Source organism: Carya illinoinensis, chromosome 5 (assembly GCF_018687715.1).
Source record: "Carya illinoinensis cultivar Pawnee chromosome 5, C.illinoinensisPawnee_v1, whole genome shotgun sequence".
Taxonomy (NCBI): domain Eukaryota; kingdom Viridiplantae; phylum Streptophyta; class Magnoliopsida; order Fagales; family Juglandaceae; genus Carya; species Carya illinoinensis.
Genome location: NC_056756.1, coordinates 42,499,380 through 42,520,227, shown reverse-complemented (window position 1 = coordinate 42,520,227; position 20,848 = coordinate 42,499,380). Strand labels below are relative to the sequence as shown.

The window sequence follows — 20,848 nt, the reverse complement described above, 5'->3', positions numbered from 1 at the left end:
GAGAACTTACTTTCTATCCAAACTAGTCTTTTAAGGCAAAAGAAACTTGTTATCTCTCTTCAAAATTCTGATATTCAGATGATCTCTTGCCTTCAAAACCTTACTACTCATGGAACAAACTTATTTTCCAACTCTCTTTCATGTGACTGCACTACTTTTGATACAATATTGTTGCATGCAGACTTGCTTAGCCATTAACAATGCAGCAACCAATATTACCACAGATCAATCTGCCCTTCTTGCCTTGAAGGCTCGTATTGATTCTGACGATCCAAACAATGTTTTGGCAAACAACTGGTCCACCAATGCCCCTGTCTGCAACTGGATTGGTATTTCTTGTGATTCTAGACATCAAAGAGTTACTGTCTTGAATCTTTCTCATATGAAACTTAAAGGCACTATTCCTTCTCATCTGGGAAACCTTTCCTTTCTCGTTAAACTAATCATGAGGGACAACAGTTTTCATGGCTATTTGCCCCCTGAGTTGGCTCGTCTTCGTTGTTTGAGAGTCTTGAACTTTGGATCCAATGAATTAAATGGTGAAATCCCATCATGGATCGGGTTGTTAACGAGACTTCGATCTTTATTCCTTAATGCCAACAGTTTCACAGGTACAGTTTAATGTTCCCACCATCTCTCTGTCCAACATATATCTTCAAAAAATTTATAGCTTTTAATTCGCTCAATAAGTTCTTCGAAAGGTATGAAACTCAACCATGTTTTATATGTTATATAATATACCAGCTTACCAAAAACAACTTAATTTAAACATGTATTTATAGTCTTTACAAATATCCAACTTTTTGGTCATGTAGGCTAGGCCTTTAATTTCCTTCTTCCATCTTTAAAATAATCACCTTAGAATAAGAAACTAATAATCTCTGAGAAAAATCTTTCAGGTTCAATGCCCTCTATGATCTCCAATCTATCTTCTCTGGAAATCCTTGCTCTCCAGGCTAATAAACTGTCCGGTAGATTGACGATGGACAAGTTTGATAATCTTCCCAACTTACAAGCCATTGGTGTCGATAATAATCAATTTCATGGTGAACTTCCTTCCACTTTATACAACTGCAAGCAGCTGAAAGTTTTATCTTTATCGGTTAATAATTTCTCTGGAAGATTACTCCCACAGATTGGGAACATAACTACGCTTAGACTGTTATTCCTTGGCTACAACAAATTGGAAGGTATGTTCGATCGTCTCTTCTAGTCAATCCTCATATATACGAGAAATACTGTATTTCATTTTTTATTTTATCATTCGAGAGATTCTACTCATCATTTCACACCACATATTTTACATATTTTAAAATTATTTATTATTATTATTTATTTTATTTTATTCTTATTAAACTAATTAAGTTGTTCTACTTATCATCCATATACTACATATTTGTTATAAGAAAAATAAAAATAAAAAATAAAATATGTGTAGTGTGTGGGGATGATATATAGAATTATTCCTCTTTAAAATATGCATAATCTGCGAGTTTGACTATAGATGATAAAATCTAAAATAAAAAATAAAATTACTCATAATAGATATTGACTCGGTAAACAATTTACATTAAAGAATAAAATTACTCATATATTGGAATCTGTATGGCGTATCTTTCAATTGGAAGTACATAGTAGGAAGAAGCTAGAAGAGTAAGGTAAGTGGAACAAAATGGCAGAGGATTTGTATTTTGCTGCCAGCAGCTTCTTCTTTTTTTTTTTTTTTTTTTTTTTTAATGAAAGAGTCTGGGTCACATGTCTAATAGTGATTATTTTTCAGTTTTATTAATAAATCATCACTTATAGTAGAGGAAACCATGATTACAAATCCAATCAAATCCACAAAATTACTAAAGAAAACATCAATGACAACCTTCCAGCAAAAGTCAAGAAACCAAAAAAGAAAAACACAAGACTCCGTGAATATCGGCACTTTCTGATGTAAGGTAGGCCAGCTTTATCAGTTCTTAACAAGCCTCTTAACAGAGGAGGCACCAAATCCGAATGGCTCCAAGAAAGCTTAACGGCACCATCATCCGACGCAATACGAGCCAGATAATCTGCCAGAGCATTTCCTTGTCTATAAATGTGACAAATAGTGAAGCATTTTCCTCTAAGCAAACTCATAAGTTCATCCCAATAATCCTCCAAGTACCAGACAGGACACTTAGCCATTGGAGGCAATTGACTACTATCATTGAGTCCAACTCAATTTCCACGTTATTCAATCCGAGTTGGCAGAGAAATCTCACCCCTATAAGTAAACTCATAAACTCTGCATAATTATTAGTCCCATTGCCAAGAGGAAAAGAAAAAGCTTTTATTAAATTACCATTAGCATCCCATGATATACCCCCTGCCCCTACTTTGCTTAGGTTGCCTCTACTACTTTCATCAGTATTTAATTTAATCCAACCTTGCTTCGGCCTACTCCAGTAGACAACCTTCAATTTTCTATTGTAACGGCCCCGCAAATGAATATTCAACTCAACTAAGATACTTTCTTCTTGTGAAGACAAACTGTTTTACACAATTTGTCTCACATAGCTTTGCAAACCAGAATTTTATTTTACTCCATGTCTCCTCCACCGAACCCACTTTTCCTTCCATCCTAGCACTAAACCTGCGAATCCATAGTTGCCATGTAACAACAGCAGGGATAATTCCAAATAACAATCCACGGTAGACTTTTTTGATGCTCTGTGATACCAAATGTTCACAGCCTCTGTCCAGGACTTAAACTCAGTTCTCAACATACCCACCAGTCTGGCGCATCTCCTCCAAAGATCCTTATCTACCTCGCCCAACAGAAAGACATGATTCAAGTCTTCGTAGGCCCCAGCAAAACAGCAGTCACACCTAGAGATAAGGGGAATACCAATTTTTCTAAGTCTATCATTCCAGACTAAGTGCATTGTTGAAGCACTTCCACATTATCACACTCATCTTCTTAGGGAGACTCGGATGCCAAATCCAGTTTTTCCATCTTATTTTTGGGACTCTACTCTTATACATTCCCAAGCACTCGAGGTAGTGAACATTCCATCCTCCTTAGGCACCCAAATCAGCCTATATGCACCTTCCTTACGTCCACCCAGGTAACTCACGATATCGTGGGCTTTTTAATGACCAACCAACTAACATAACAGGTCCAAGTCCCAACCAACATCCAGCCAACATTATTTCAGTTTTAGATGAGGCACAAAAACAGGAAAACTAGAGGCAACAGCTTCCTCTCCCATCCATTTATCAAACCAAACGGAAATATCACCCTCCTTAGGCTTCCATTTAGAATGAGCATAGACACTAGAAAAACAGCTCATCAACATCCTCCAAAACCGAGAACCTTTGTTTAATGGTGATAGTGATATATGATCCTCCTTCACATATTTGGCCTTGAAGAACCGAGACCATAAAGTATCCACTGTCAATAATTTCCAAGCCAGCTTCATATGAAGGGATTTTTGAACATCTTGAAATTTACGAATACCGATAACCCCCCTCCCCCCCCCCCCCCCCCCCCCCCAAAACAAAAAACCTAGTCGGTAGACTCATCGACTCCCATCCTTTCCAATGTTTCTTCGGCCTGCCATCCGTGTACCCCCAGAAAAAATTACTTAAGGATCGATTTAGAGCAAAAAATAATCAACTTTGGCACTTGAAAAATAGAGAGAATGTGAACAGGAATGCCACTAAGCACATGCTTCAAAAGTAATAACCGTGCTCCACTAGAGAGAAGCTTAGACTTCTAACCACCTATTCTGTCCTGAATCCGCCCAAGCAGATCATCAAAATGCATGGCCTTGTGTCTACCAGACACCATAGGGACGCCTAAGTATTTAAAAGAAAGCAATCCTTCAGAGAAAGCAGTCAATCTCAATAGGCGTCGTCTTCTAGCAGTAGAGATACCAAGTAGAGAAAATCAAAGATGACTTCTCCTTACTAATCTTCTGACCAGACCAAGCCTCATAAAGTGCAAGATAATCCGAGATTGCCTTTAGGGAATTTTACTGTCATTTGAAAAAATGACGATATCATCCGCAAAAAGTAAATGCGAGACAATTGGAGCTCCTCGCAGAAGTGAAAAAGTACCAATAGTTCCTTCTTGAAACTTCTTCTTCAATATTTGTGACAAAATTTCCTCCACCATGATGAACAAATAAGGGGAGATAGGATCCCCTTGTCACAACCCCCGTGCTCCTTGAAAGAAATCTTTAGGAACGCCATTCATCACTACCGAGTACCATGTGGAAGAAATACAATGCCTTACTAAATTACAAACAGCTGCAAAAAAACCAAACGCATCCATCACATGAATAAGAAAGCTCCAATCAATACTATCATATGCTTTCCCTATATCAAGTTTCAAGATAATATTAGCCCCTCGAACCAGCTAATGGATACCCTGAATCAACTCAAGAGTCAAGCTCACACTTTCAAAAATACTTCTTCCAGGAATAAAAGCACCATATTCCTCATAGATAATCCTAGGTATCAAAGGTGATAAACGGCCCACAAGGATTTTAGTGCATACTTTATAGAAAACCGAACACAAACTAATTGGTCGAAATTTATCAAAGCCCTTGGGATTATCCACCTTCGGAATGAGTACCAGAAATGAAGCAGTAAACTCTCTGGGAATGACTCCCCCTCTAAAGAAATCATGTACAACGAGGAGTACATCTTCGCCAACAATATGCCAGCAGCTTAGATCTTTCTTTGTTTCTTATTAAGATAATTAAACAAGAAAGATGTATTTTCCTCGTAACCCTCATCATAAGTGTTCGAATTTGGGTTGATTAATGCTTTGGGTCGGCATTAGAAAGCAAGAATATTGCTAAGTCAGGAAGTAGCATGTAAAACTAAATAATTAGACCTATAAGACATAATTAGGATCTGTCAAGGGTGAGAATTTCTACCCTTTTTTCCTTTCATTTTCTTAAAAATATCAAACTTAATTTTTTATTAGTCAGTCTAATTAATTACCTTGGTGGTAATTTTATATTATAATGATATTTTTTTCCTTGATATAAACCTTTTGCTTTGAAGGATCAGTGCTCTCCTCTGTCAGATATGTTGATCCCATATTTTTTTTTTTTTTAAAAAAAGATAAACGTATGTGATTAATTCAAGGAACATTATATAAAGTTTACAAAAAGTCATATACATGAGGGCTGGGTCGCTGACTGAGTAATAATTATAAGGGCTTCCCAATATATATATATTATTTTTGGCACCGGGTATCCAAAAACAAAATCCCAACTAATCTTGGAGTGCACAGCCCTCAATATATAAGGAAATCCCTACAAAGGACTCCCAATATGTCAGCACTTGCCATGGTCACTACTTCTTAATTAAACCTAATTTAATTAAAACTCCCTACAAAATCTTTTGTTTTACTATTGGAAAAAAAATAGCAATTTGTCCACTTAGCTCAATTGATTGAATTGGGATTTGGTACCCAATGAAGCTCTTGTCCAACCATTTTCAAGATGGAAAATTATTTGTGAAAGCTCATGGCATGTAAGCTTAATACAATTGCGCCCTCTTGAAAAGGTGGGATCCATCATAAACGTAAAATTGATTTCATTTGCACCCCTAAGTTCATATCAAGCATTACTTTTGATTTTTAAACTCAATAAGAGCATGATGTTATTTTTTGAATAATAATATACAATTCATGTTTATAATGTACCAGGTGCAATACCAAACGAAATTGGTAATCTACAAAACCTGGAGATGCTCGATCTCTTTCACAACAAATTTGAGGGCCCAATTCCACTAGAGATCTTCAATATCTCTAAAATACAAATGATTTCAATGTCGATGAATACGCTTTCAGGCCATCTACCATCAAATATAGGCATTTTCCTTCCAAACCTGCAACAACTTTTTCTTGGAGACAATCAACTAAGTGGACCGATTCCTAGCTCTATCACCAACTCTTCACAACTCACTAAGTTGTATTTGAATGCAAACTCATTCTCAGGCTTGATTCCTAAATCACTTGGGAATTTAAGACTCCTCCAAGAGCTCAGTTTATCGGCCAATAACTGGACTGTTGAGTCTTCAGAATTAAGCTACCTTTTCTTCGACTTATCAAATTGCAAAAACCTTAAGTATTTAGATCTCTCAAGAAATCCACTTAATGTCATTCTTCCCAGTTCCATTGGAAACCTCTCTACTTCTCTTAAAATATTTTTACTCGATAATTGCAAAATTAAGGGGAACATTCCAAAGGACATTGGCAAGTTCAATAACTTGTATATTTTGGCCTTATATCGCAATAAGTTGACAGGATCTCTTCCAGCTACACTAGGAAAATTGTACAACTTGCAAGATTTGTTCCTTGATCACAATAGACTTGAAGGTCTAGTGCCATCCAGTATATGCCATTTAAAGAGCTTGTTCAAATTATATTTGGATCATAATAAGCTTTCTGGAGATATTCCTACCTGCATCAACGATTTGACTTTTCTAAGGGGACTCTACTTAAGCTTTAACCAATTAACTTCTACTATTCCTTTGAGCTTGTGGAGCCTTACTAATCTCTTAGAAGTTGACTTATCATCAAATTCTTTCAATGGCTCTCTTTCATGGAAAATTGAAAATATGAAGGTCTTGACAAGGCTTGATATATCAAGAAATCAACTATCAGGTAGTATCCCAAGTATCTCTTTTAAAGACATGGTTTATCTATCATTGGCAAGGAATCAATTAGAAGGCCCAATTCCTAAATCTTTCGGTGAGATGGTGAGCTTGGTGCACTTAGATCTTTCTCATAACAACTTATCAGGAGAGATTCCTAAGTCCTTAGAAGCACTGAAATATCTCAAATTTCTCAATGTCTCATTCAACAGACTAGAAGGAGAAATTCCAACAGGAGGACCATTTGTAAATCTCTCAGCTGAATCATTTTTGTCAAATGATGCACTATGTGGTGCTCCCCAACTACAAGTTGCTCCATGTAAAGAAGGTCATCGTCATCGACGTATACCGATGTATGTATTACCAACTATAGGGTTAACAATACTTGTAACTCTCCTTGTGATAGTCAGGAAAAGATTGAGAAAAAGGAATGTTATCAAATCCCAAGTCATGGAAGAATTGTCACCTCTAGCGACATGGAAAAGATTTTCCCACCTAGAACTTCAACAAGCAACTAACGGGTTTAATCCAGACAACTTAATCGGCAAAGGTAGTTTTGGGTTTCTATATAAAGGAACACTCTCAGATGGAATGGATGTTGCAATAAAGGTTTTTAACTTGGAAGTAGAAGGAGCATTCAAAAGTTTTGACGTAGAGTGTTCAGTACTGCGCAATATTCGTCATCGAAATCTTGTCAAGATCATCAGTGCATGTAGCAGCATGAATTTCAAAGCCTTTGTACTGGAATATATGCCTAATGGAAACCTTGAGACCTGGTTGTACAATCGTTGTTTGAATATGTTGCAAAGGCTAAATATAATAACTGAAGTTGCAACAGCACTAGAATACCTTCATTTTGGGCTTTTAACACCAATTATTCATTGTGATTTGAAGCCTAGCAATGTCTTGTTAGATGCAGAAATGGTTGCACATGTTGCTAATTTTGGAATTGCCAAACTCTTAGATGATGGAGATTCTCTCACACGAACCATGACTTTGGCTAGCATGGGGTATATGGCACCAGGTGATGTTAACTTGCATGTTTATATCATTTACATAAACATATATACCTAAACTCTTTTGTTAAAATATTGACTACTGCACTTAATTTGTTTCTTGAGAATTTTTTTCCCAATAATGCAATATAAAATTAACTCCTAGTGTTGGATTATAAATGTTACTTGTAGAATATGGATCAGAAGGAATAATTTCAACAAGAGGTGATGCTTATAGCTATGGCATTTTATTGATGGAAATTTTCACAAGAAAGAAACCTACAGATGATATGTTTTCTGGAGAAATTAGCTTGAAAAGTTGGGTAGAGGAATCGTTATCCCTTTCAATAAATGAAGTTGTTGATACTAACTTGTTGAGAAACGAAAGAGATTATGCTGCTATAGAGGGTTGTTTATCATCTGTTATGAGATTGGCTTTAAATTGTTGCGAAGATTCACCCAGAGAGAGGATGGATATGAAAACTGTTTCAATCACACTGAACAAGATCAAATCAAAGTTTCTACAAGATACCGAATGAGGGGTCTACAAATGATAGTTTATTGATGTGAGAATATCAAATATGTTACAACTTTTCTGTATTTGTGGCCTTGCAAATAACATAATAGTCTTGGGACCGCATGTTCTAAAACTAAATACTTGCAAATAACATAAGTCTTTTCACTACTTATCATCCAAGTAGTATAATTGTTTCTTATTTATCGTCATTTTTGCATACTCTTTATACATCTCATTGAGGTGATTGATTAAAGCATTTATTTTATATTAAAAAAATAATGCAATCAATCACATTAGTGGTATAATCATATAGTGCACAGTCACAACACATTACTCAAAGTGAGTAAATATAAATTTACATCAAAAATTAATATTTAAAAAAAAAACTCATAATGGTAGCAAAATTGTCCATCACTGAAAGAAAGAATATAACTTAGAGGAGCGGCAAAAAGAAAAATAGAGAAAAAAAAAGGAAAATTGCCCTCATTTATCTTGTAATTTCTCTTCCTGAACAAAGATTTTTACATCACAGGTTATATAGAACGCGTGTTGTAGTGAAACTCGCCGCAGTGGGTGTTCACACAACCAACAAAGTCGTTCTCAGTGGGTGTTCACACAACCAACAAAGTTGTTCTCGAGGCTCTCTAAAGGTGGATATTCCACATCTGTAAACCATATTTGTAAGACTGTTCATATGGGCCGAATTTTATCTAGCCCGGCCCGGAACCCGGATAACCGGGTGTCCGGTTATGGGTTTCGGCCCGGATTTGATCCGGGCCGAAATCCGCATTTTTAAAACCGGCCCAATCCGGGCCGGTTATGGGTATTCCACCCGGGTACCAGATTTAAACCCCGGTACCCAGCTTTTACGTTAAAAACAAAAATTCTCTCATTTCAGACCTCTTAACTCTCTCTCTCTCTCTCTCTCTCTCTCTCTCTCTCTCTCTCTCTCTCTCTCTCTCTCTCTCTCTCTCTCTCTCTCTCTCTCTCTCTCTCTCTCTCTCTCTCTCTCTCTCTCTCTCTCTCTCTCTCTCTCTCATCCGAGCTCGACGAATGGAACCCTAGTTTTGCTGCCGTTTATTCTCTCACTGCCGCCACTAGAATCTAAGATCGGTAGTCTCTCTTCTCTCTCTCTCTCTCTCTCTCTCTCTCTCTCGATCGATCGATTGATCGACCGACCCAACAAAGAATGTAGATCTGCTATTTTTTGTTAAACATTGGGTGTTTTTTTTTCCTCAAGTTTTTTAGATCTTCTATTTACGTTAGATCTGCATGTATCCTTTTTTTTTTATGGGTTTTTTAGGGTCGAATCTGTGCTAGCCATTTCGGTTCAAGTTCGATCTGCAGTAGTTTTTTTAGGGTTTTTTTCTTTTTGAGTACTTTGTTGATTTGGGTCTGCTTTGTTTTCATTTATTCGTGTTTTATGCCCAAATCTAGGGTTCCTTCGTTTTTGTTGATTTGGGTCTGCTTTGATTCTCTTGTTGTGACAAAGTTTTACATATCGTATATAGGTTTGTGGTTGCCTGTCTTGAAAATCTCAATGAAGCTCGTGCTCTCATTGTCATAGTGTTTGAACGAGTGAAGCTTCTGGTTGAAGGTGTGTGTGAGTGCGGCTCATTTGATTGCTATTCATGTACAATCTACTCTCTGTTACTCCACCATCGAATCTTTTGGGGTTTTAAATAATTAAGCTTTCACGGGTTATAAATAATTAGCCAGAGCCAAACAATAAAGAAAGCTCTTTGATCAGTAGTAGCTTTTTTTTTACCTAAAGCTCGTCAATATGCTTTACCTTGAGTTTCATATATAGAGAAAATGAGTGAAGATCGACCCCCACCCAAAGAAAACACAGGGTAGGTTATGAATTAGTTGCCTATGTGTCGAGGTTATGAATTATGGCCACATGCATTTGCTGTCCTCTGCACTTTTTACTCCATCTTTTATCCTTAGTTTCCCTTCATGACAAGCTCCATGCACAGCAAAAACCTTGGAAAACACGATGTTCATCAATAAAAATCATAGATATAATTCCCCATTTTACAGGTATGTGCATGCATGGTTTTGGTTTGGGATGGCTTTTAATATGACAGTATTCGATAATGAAATCAACCCAGCTCTGAAGCTGAGGCAAGCATTTCCTCTTCTTAATAATCCATGTCCCTGCAAAAAAAATTCTTTTTAACCTCTTCTTTAAGAACTAGTATGGCATAAATTTGGCTTAATTGATATTTTCCTTCCAGGATGTCCATGAAACAGCTGCAGGAGCTCTGTGGAACCTTGCTTTCAATCCTGGTAATGCACTCCATATAGTGGAAGAAGGGGGAGTTCCTGCCTTAGTTCATCTTTGTTCTTCATCAATATCAAAAATGGCACGCTTCATGGCTGCATTAGCATTGGCCTACATGTTTGATAATATGGAAATTAAATCACTGATTTTGTATTTCATATATTGTAATTTAATATTTTGTAATATAATGTATAAATAACAAATAATATAATATGCAATGGATTGTATTGTAATGCATGCATACTTTGCATAGAAGAATATTGGAATTTTTTTTGGTTTTACATGCATTTTTATTAGAGGCAAATTAAGTGAAACTCTGATATGGTAGTTGATATTTTTCATCCTCTAAAAACAATCAAATTTATTCTTTTGTTTTTTATAAAAAAATCAGAGCCACATGTGAAAATATTAGATATACATTTAGGTTTTTATATATGGGCTTAAAAAATAAAAATAAAAACAAACAAACAAACCGGGTTTAATCCGGAATTCGGGTTTTGAAAAATCCGGATTTATCTGGGTTCCGGCCCATTTCTAACTCAGTCTGGGTTCCGGCCCGGATTTGAAATCCGGGTTCCGGTTTGGGTCTACCCGGATTCCCGGGTTGGAACCCGGATGAACACCCCTACATATTTGGTTGGGCATAATGCTGGGGATGAAAATTTTATTATCTTTGTATGTTGTTGTAAATAACGTTGGCCTTCAAAATGGTCGTACTGCTCCAGCCGCTGATTGTATTGATTTATTTCACCGTGATTAATTTTATTACCGTGGCATCGATGCCCAGAGAACTCGTGAATTCATGCATTCCTTTTTAGTTGCAGATCTGCATATGACAAGAGACAAGACATGGTAGCAAAAATCTTCATAGAATTCACATTCCTTGCTAATTATGAAGGAAGTATCAACATTGGAAAAAGGTGTAGAATTCTGATTTATTCATGAACATGTTCCACATGGAAGAATATAATACTCTGCCAACATCTAAATAAAACACAATATTCTAAAATCGTCAAGCACCTCTTCTGTACAACTGCTCTCATTTAGCACAGTATGTAATATGCTACATGACCGTTGCTCAATCCTAGACCATAAATAATAAATTTGTGGTATGCTGCACTCCAAAGCTATATAGCCTATAAGGCCCAAAATTGATTTTCTCCGCAAAGGTATTTTCTGGCTCCCAAACAGCTCAGATATAAGACCATTGGGGGGGCAAGCAAATCAAACATACCATTTCAATGATACAGTTACATTAAAATTGTACGAAATAAAAGAGCATCTAGAATCACCTAAACAGAATCTTTAAAACCACAACACTTCCCAGTGTGTAAAGATTATGTTTTCAGATTCGTTCACTTAACATTGGATGCCGAGGGAACATCTGTCTGGGGCTGCCCAAATACTGACCTGCATAATTTCCCAAAGACAACAAAAATCAAGCGAGGTGAACTAACAATAGATCTAGAACTGACATATAATAAACACGTAACAATTCTCGTGCGTATATATATATTTTTTAATTCTTATGTGTATACTCCTTGTCAAAATATAAAAGTATTTGATTCATCTGGAGAACACTCAGTCACACTGATACACCAAATATCATGACTAGCAATGTGCAGTCACTCATTTCCCTTGGCTTTCAATTGACAAAGAAATTTGGTTAAGTTCACACCACGAAGCCATCCACTGTGATTCAATTTAGCTTATCTTCCTACCATAAAGCACCAATTGATGTTAATGCCAACCTTCATCACTTAGTTTTGCACAAAAATGCCTAACTTTGACTTCTAAACAAAATGATAACTATCTTGACCCCACCTCAAACTCTTAAAACCCTAATATAGAATTCACGAAGAATTAGTTTCCCTAAAACCTTTGCTGTCCTGCTACTGCTAACCCTATTTGGAGAACAGAATAGATTTCTTGAACTCTCAAACCCCCAATCCTGATGATTTAAGATTCTCTGCCATGGTTAATCAGAAAGAACACTGAGGGAATTTCACTCCCCGTTAAATTGTCCCCTATACCAATTTGACAAAGCCTCCAAAAAAAAAAAAAAAATGAGCAAAATAGGTCTTTCACTTCCTTTGTGATTTTGAACTTGCAGTCATTTACTACCACTAGGTATTAGACAGTTAGAAAATCGATGCAACATGGAAATATATGAAAGAGCATGTCATAAACAGTGTAATATAACTTCCAAACAATGTCCACTCACCCACAGGTCAAACATTTCTTGTGATGCTTACAAAAAATGGACAAGCATACAGAACATATGTAGCCCATATCGATTGTTCTTTTATGACAAAAGCACCTGCAAGTTTCATAGTTTCAATAAGGTGCATGCATAAATTCACTTAGATATGCATAAGAAGTGATGCAAAATGAGATCAAATTCTTCACTTGATTAGGACCATGACTGATAGTAGTAGCCCTGCCAGCAGAAAAGATAATTGAGACAACAGCCTATACACTGTCAATTTATTTCTAATAAATTTGTTGCATCACAAGCAGATAACATCCAAACATTTTCACCACAAACTTCCACCCATTTTTCATTTTGGACCTTAAACTACAAAAAGTTTTACTTTGCACCCCAAACTACAAATAGATTTCACTCTGCACCTCAAACTACAATTAGACTTCACTTTGCACCCTCCACGCAAATATAAATGGAGTTTATGCCATGAGACTAATTTCTTATTCATCTTAATGGTCAGATCTTTAACTGAGGTGCAAATAAAAAATGTCGAGAGTTAGGGTGCAAGCTGAAACTTTTTCTAGTTTTGGTTACAAGGTGAAAAATCAGTAGTATTTGTTTTTAGGTAAGAATTAGGTAGTAATTAGAATGAAGAAAAGAGTAACGACCACAAGAAATATATTGCTTATCAGTTTTTGTTTCTCAATTATTCTAATAAGGCGAGTTTAATCAAGTGATATATATTATGACTACATTTACCATGTAAAACTATTCGTTTCACCAGCATCAATTGAACTAACAATACAACGAATGTAAATATTGAATGATAGTTCAAAAGTTTTAAAAAAATCCAGAAGCACAAAGGCACTAAAGCAACATAGATAGATACAAAAGAATGCTCACAAGATATTTAACTTACGAGGCACGGAAGTCAACACCAACAGACTTGGGAAGCCGTAAGAAGGTACGAGAATGCAAATCAGTTGCAAAAACCGTCTGCATGAAACAAGAAGGCTTCATCAGCACCAAGTTCATACACATGCTAGAGAAAGACTTATAGACTCTAGGAAATTAAATAAGGTGAAAAATGGAAAACAAGATCATCACATAGAAAACCCAAAGATAGTAACTGAATACAAAACACAAAAAATTTTATAAAAATATCCATAGATGTAATGGTTACATCTATAATGAGACAAAAGAATATCAGCAAAAAGGCTGAAATTTAATACCAACAAAAACTAGCTGAAAATTCTAATGAAGTTTAATCATAAGCAAAAGAGCTGAAATTTACCAAGGGTCCGTCAACTTCTCGCTAAAATTTAAACCAAGTCTACTCTATCGAATTAGCACAAAGTATTAGTTTTAATCCAAATATTGCCAAAAAAATCCAATCCCAAAATTGACGTGGCAGAAATAAAGTTGCCAGGTTAAACAGATCAAGCCCAGGATTATTGGGCTTCAATCATGCCAAGATTCCTATGTATTGAATTCTTGGAATGTAACATAGAACAACAACCCCATTTCCTCACCTTGGAACTCTAATATCATGTTAATGCAGACCAATTGGATAAGCAGCAACCCATTTTAGAATACCAGCACTGCAATGGTGCAAGAATATTATGTTTAATTTTTCTGAGTCTTGCAGCATGTAGGGATTGGAAACAGGAAAGTAATCAACCAGCTAAGAGTCATGACTGAAAATGGCATCTCTTCATCTAACAGTTAACATAAATGATAACATTTTTATTATGAGTAATGATATACACCACACCACTATCTCACTTGCTTCCTACTATATATGATGTGGCGCATTTATCACCATTTTATGATAAAGAAACATGCAATAAATGATCATTCAATGGTGGTAAATGTGTCACATCTTACTTAGTAGAATGTAAGTGGGATGATAATATGGTATATAGAATTTTCCTTTTATTATGCCTAATAACAATCTTTTAAAGATTTTCTTTTTTTATCAGTAAACAAAATTTTATTGATAATAAGGGTAGGCAATAGCTCAACTACACAGGACATATACTAGAGCATCACCTATGCTTGACGAGATTTTACATCAAGTTAAAACACTTTTACCGTTCATACCCCTATTATTCTAACTGTCCCACCAGGTCAACTGTGGGTTTTCCTCCAAAAAAACCACAAGATCTCATGCTTATGTAAGCTTACTCCCCCTTGAGATTGAGTCCTATACACTCTTGAGTGAAGATCAATTACCCAAACAACTTATGAACACATAAAATGAGAGCAGGTGATCTTGTGAAGAATTGAACAAGGAGAGCAGGTACTCTTGCCAAATCTACAAGGTTGCATGAACCAATCAAAAAAATATTTAGCCATATTCTGAACAAACCATTTCTAGGTTTTGCCAATCTGAGCTTCACAAGTTCTTCCAACCTGCTTGCTATGCACGCAGGCTAATTAATGGCATATTGAACCCAGGCTCCCATATTAAATTTCATGCTTCATGATCAAGGGTTTCTCATTTGCAATGCAATAGTTCTCTGACAGTACCCTTGACAATGTACACATAAGCATATATACTTTCTTCAAACCATCAAATTATACCATAAAGCTGGTAACAAGTCAAAACTGGTGTCTCATTTGGCTTCACAGCAAGTATATTGATTTTATTCAACAATATACACAACCAAGAAAGTAAATTCTTTAAGTAACATGCAACACAAGGCTATGGGTTGTAGTTTCCATCGACAAGAATATGAAGTCTATTTGATATATTTCATTTAAGATGCCCAGTTATTTTTAATATTTTTCCAGCACGTTACATAAACTAATAAAAGGTAAGCTCAATCTGCAGAGAACAAAGATGGAAGGCTACAAATTTAAATTGCCTTTATGAAAATTATTGTAACAACTTACCGAGAGATACTGAAATAGCCCATCCAATTGTTGGGGCTTCTGATATACACCACCAGTTATGTAAGAAGCCTGTTATTCAAAAACATTAGAAGCAATCACTAAAGCCAACAGAGGGCTGATGCTAATAATATCATGTCTTGCAACAAAATTCATTAAGGGTACACAGAACAGATGAAATACCTGCTGCAGGAAGGCAGAATTGTTAGAGCCCATAAAACAAGAATCTATAGGAACCTGCACCAGGACCAAATTAATTCACATAAGACTTTGATATTCAAAAAAGAGATGATATTAAAATGTACGTACATGAACGCAAAAACGTAGTATAACAATAAACTTTGTACATTAAGCATTAGCTTTTGAAATCTTAAAATATACTTATCCCAAAACAATATTCAATTACACAGAGTAATTCCAAAACTTCATTTCAAATCTGCTAATGGCCAGCTTAAAATATCTAGCCAATTCTAATTATTTGGAAAAAAGAAAAGAAAGATATATGAAGCTTGAAATGATTTCAAAAAGCTCCAATTGTAGCCTTGACTAGTCCTTTTGGAGTGTGGGCTTAGATGTGACTTGGGCCTTCCTTGGATTGTTATAAATGGTATCAGAGCTAATATTAACCAGAATTGTGGTACTTGAGCCATGCCACCTATGATGGATTTGACCAGACAAGGATATTGGGGATTTAAGGAAGGAGATTAATATGGTTGGGAATTTAAGCTTAGTTTTTTTATCAGTTGGATTAGTTGATATAAATTTATATCTACTTGACATAACACTGTCCCATTTGACAAGCCTTGCCTTAATTGGAACCAATCATTTAATAAGCAACCAAACATTTCACACAGCCTAAAAAATCTATGAAATTTCATACCATACTGTTAGCACGAATCAAACACTTTCCAATGTTACATTTTCCATCCCACACTGTTTAACATATCCAGCACTTTCCAACAGTATTTTTTTATGATTAAAACTAGTTTTATTAAATCAAGAACTAGGCATAGCCCAAGTATACAGGAAGTGGACTTTGTGACTTGAACACTTGCCAACAGTTAAACCATACTTCATATGGTCAGGAATTTCCCATTATAGGCTACATTGTAGACAAAGAAGATCACGTTCAACAATCAATAGTCACAAGCATCTTATGAACCAGAAGCCTAAAACCATGCGGTAAAATTTTATTGGATACACCCATCACTTCCATGCATATTGCCAAAAAAGGAATAACTCAGGATGTCATGGCCCATCTCTTATGTCAAGAGTATCCTAGCTCAGATGCCTGTCTCAGATGCTGCAGCCCATGCCGCCCATCACATTTATTTTCTTTTCAAAAATGAAATGACCACAGCTCAAGGCATGCCCAGATCATTCAAGGCCATTTGTAGTTAGTCGCATTTTACCATTATCATAAAAGGTTACCAAAGTAACATTTACAATCATGTCGCAATTATTCATCAAGAACTACAGTTGCACACTGGGCAGAACTAGAAATCATAACTTGGGGGGCAAACTGTGAAAAACAATTATAGGGGGCAGAAATTAATTTTTGTGAAATTTATCTTTAAACATGCTTTAAAAATTAAAATTTTGGGGGTGCCTCCCCCCCCCCCCCCCCCCCCCCTCTCTCTTCTTTTAAAAAAGCATAGGTGTAGGTCTGCCCCTGATTGCTTGCACAACCATGTTGCCAACTAATTCTCCTTACAGTCTTATCAAAATACGTAGTACAGCTTTAATGCTTAACAACCAGAAGGGAATTTTAATTACTTAAATATTGCTTGAAAATAATAACTTAAAATGATTAATATGTTATCTTACCTCCTGAAAAGCGATGATAAATATGCTCCACATATAATATCCAAATATTTCACATTACAACATTAAGGCCTTGTTTGGATAGCTATCTCAACCCATCTCACACCATCTCATCTCGTCTTATTTCCTTCTCAAGCATCACTCAAGCACAAACACTTTTCAATTTCAAATCTTCAACTTTTTCATCTAATAATTACCTAATCATTACAACTTTCCCAAACTTACAAACAAAACATAAAAAATAATTCAACTTTTTCAAATCTCAAAACAAAAATAATATTAAAAAATTACATTCTAATAATATTTTAACTTTATAATATTTTTAATCAACTTTTTTCTCTCCTTCCCTAAAATCCAATAAAACATCTTAACTCAAACCACTATTATTCACAAATTTCTCATCCCATCTTATCTCAACATCTAAACGAGGCCTAATTACTTACAACCAGAACCATCTATGTTACAATTTTTCATTCAAGAAACAAAAATAAAATTCCTAAAAGCATTTGGCCTTTATTGGGATGGAGGAGAGGATTAGATGCAAAGACTGATCCAGACGTGTGCAATTTGAAAGAAAAAAAAGTATCCAATTGTGGATTTATTTTTATAAGTATGAATTATGTGGATTATTTAGAAGACAATATATGTAGAAACATTTACCACATACCATTGAACGCTGAGCTGAGAATATTGCATTCATGATCGCCACATATCTGGAAATGGGGGGGGGGGGGAATTTCAAGGGTAAAGTTCAACCCAAATATACTAAAATTAATGATGGTGATGATGATTCCAGATATTATAAAGAACATACTGCTCAGGTCCGTCTGTGGATCCCTGCAAGCATAAAATCTGCCACCATATGTTAGTAACTATACAAGAACATATTCCATTTAAGTTCTAAAAATGTGACAAGATAATAAAGCAGGAAACAAGACAAACATAGAGCTATTAGCAAACATAAACCAACTGCATAAATCAATCTGGACGATGAGCTACGTGATTTGAGTAAAATACATGTCAACTTTGGATGATATCAAAAGCTCTGCAACTGTCATAGTACACAAATCAGAGCTAGAAGTTGTCCGCCGCAACAAATTAGACGAATGTGCAAAGAAAAATAGAAATCTTTGAAGATCTAAATGAATATTGAGCACAATATGGTTTCTGGTATAGCTAAGGTTCGATTAAGTTACTTCTATAAACCTCAGGCAATTGAAGAAAGCATTAATGTGTAAAAATAATATAAGAACTCACAAGATTAATTTTTTGAAGACTATAGATACCACACAAAACACAAAGGCCCGTAGTAGCTATTTAACATGTCATTATTTTGCAATGTCAATGTCTAGTATATCCCCAATAGCAATCTCACACCCTAAACTTCCTTTACTTATCAAAAAATAATAATAATAAAATTGCAAGTATAACAACAAACATTCCAAGCATGGACTAAGACTGCTGAATGGGTTTATAAATGTGTCTCTTCACGCTAGGTTAGAAAGCGTTTTTCAAATCAATTTTATTAGCACAACCCAATACACATGGTGTATGCAAGATAAAGCATTCAACTAGTAGGAAGAGGGAACACATGTTGGAAGGTGCTAACAAGGAATCATAAAATTCCATCTTCAAATACAGTAATGAGACTACTCAAACAAATAAATAATCACCAAGAATACTACACAACAAGACTAGAGTAGAATGTATATAATATTTTGATAAGTAATTTTCTTTTTATAAACATGTATATAATATTGACAGGCAAAATCTCACAGATCCAACATAAAGTTGAGAAATGTTCCTGACAATTGATGGTCAGTTGATCAATAAAAATAATATCAGTAATCCAACTTTGAAAATAGTCTTGAATACAAATTTAACTACTCACTCGAGGCTGCGGATGCAGTGGTCCCGAACGAAAAACCTTCTGTATATCTAGTTAGCGAGTCAAGTGGAAGATACTTTATATTTCCCAATAAAAATCAAATGGCTCCATTATGTTTTACGCATCTCAATGTAAAAATGACTCCACAATTTTCATTCACAGATTCAGGCTATTAGACATGACAGCAGCTAAATTCAATATACCTTAGAAAACAAAGCAAACGTTATTACTATAAACCGTGAATAAATAAATAAGAGGATACAACAAAGAGCCATGGACAAGGAGCCCGATAGGAGCGAAGACGTAGTCGGTCCTAGAGAGTCTTTCTCCCCCAATTGCTGATCTCTGGTGACGAACTCATCCAATTTCCGCAACAAGTCAGAGCAAAGAGCGGGCATTCTTCCGCTTTCAGCACCGGTGCTCGTCGCCGAAGAAGAGTCATAGATATAGTCGCAGGAATTACACCCGGTAGCAATGACCACCACTTGGTTGAATTGGTTGAGGAGTAAGATTGAGTTAAGAAACGAAAGTACCTGTAACGAAAACGAGAGAGAGAGAGAGAGAGAGAGAGAGAGACGAAGCCACAATTAACCTCTGTTTGGCTCACCAAAGAAAACACAGAATAAAATAGTCTTTTGAGAAATGAAAAGTTCATTCTGTTAGGCAATCAATCCGATGGTTAGGGTTTGGAATTGAAAACAAGAGAGAGATAGAGATTACGTGAGAGAGAAACTTGGAGAATGGGAGAGAGAATGAGCTCCAGAAGAAAGGGTTTGTATCTAAGAGTACCACCAGGAGACTTACGTCATCTGCAATAACACAATCCCAACACACAGAATGAGACAAGGAATAAGAAGAAGAATGTGGAGTCAGAGTTGCAGAGAGAGGGGGAGGGACCTGCATATAGCTTAGAAGGAGCCGAAGCCATGGGTAGAGTGATGCTGCAATTCAAACCTGTGACTGTTGCAATCAGATGTAATTGGTTTCGCGGAAACTAGAAGCGGAGCAGACGGATACGGGATTCTCTCTGCAAATTTTCCTTTCTTCTCCTTTTCAAGCCTCGAGATCGGCCCAACCTCACAAATCGATCACACGATAAAATTGAATTTACTATTTAGTAGTCATTCTTATTTCGAAAGGATTTAAAAATAATTTCCATTATAAATGGTGCAGACGTGCCAGGTTATCTCAATTTTTTTTTTAATTTTCTTATATATAATTATTTTTATATATTCTTTATACACTTTATTCATATAATTAATCAAAATAATTATTTTATACTTTATAAAAAAAAAAGTTATACAACCAATCATAATAATAAAATATACAAAAAAATACACAAAAATAATTACATATAAAATTTTTATTTTTTTATTAGTACCTAAGTGTGCGAAAACAACATCTCGACTAATTTTGAAAGTTTACAAGTCTTTGATAATGACTTTTTTACAAATGTACTTTGGATAATTCACAAGAAAAATTTCTCAATCTGATCTTCTTTAAAAATTATTTGAATTTAAGAGAATTTGAACTTTAGATCTAAAGGGAGTATACTCTTAAGTCCAAGGCTTTTACCATTTGAACCAAG

At 35.6% G+C, this 20,848-nt stretch overlaps 2 protein-coding genes across 6 annotated transcripts; one reads left to right on the top strand and one right to left on the bottom strand.

Moving 5' to 3' along the window:
* Window positions 1-9,066, top strand: LOC122309856 (receptor kinase-like protein Xa21). The gene is made up of 4 exons (XM_043123571.1): window positions 1-611; window positions 900-1,190; window positions 5,699-7,672; window positions 7,836-9,066. Exons 1-4 carry the CDS (start codon window positions 110-112, stop codon window positions 8,180-8,182), a joined length of 3,114 nt encoding a protein of 1,037 aa, XP_042979505.1. The 5' UTR covers window positions 1-109; the 3' UTR covers window positions 8,183-9,066.
* Window positions 9,067-11,357: 2,291 nt separating this feature from the next.
* LOC122309857 (general transcription and DNA repair factor IIH subunit TFB4) lies at window positions 11,358-20,370 on the bottom strand. 5 transcript variants are annotated; one of them, XM_043123572.1, is made up of 11 exons: window positions 20,158-20,367; window positions 19,981-20,069; window positions 19,523-19,793; window positions 19,264-19,310; window positions 18,187-18,224; window positions 18,040-18,085; window positions 15,732-15,785; window positions 15,552-15,620; window positions 13,573-13,649; window positions 12,672-12,767; window positions 11,358-11,857 (listed from the first exon to the last, which is right to left on the bottom strand). In XM_043123572.1, exons 1-11 carry the CDS (start codon window positions 20,186-20,188, stop codon window positions 11,803-11,805), a joined length of 873 nt encoding a protein of 290 aa, XP_042979506.1. In that variant the 5' UTR covers window positions 20,189-20,367; the 3' UTR covers window positions 11,358-11,802. The 5 variants fall into 5 exon arrangements, 4 of the variants coding, with proteins under 4 accessions (XP_042979506.1, XP_042979507.1, XP_042979508.1 ...); XR_006242537.1 differs by lacking the exon at window positions 11,358-11,857 and adding an exon at window positions 14,186-14,254 and having other exon boundaries at window positions 12,701-12,767; window positions 20,158-20,370; XM_043123573.1 differs by lacking the exon at window positions 12,672-12,767 and having other exon boundaries at window positions 20,158-20,369.
* Between the last annotated feature and the right edge of the window lie 478 nt (window positions 20,371-20,848).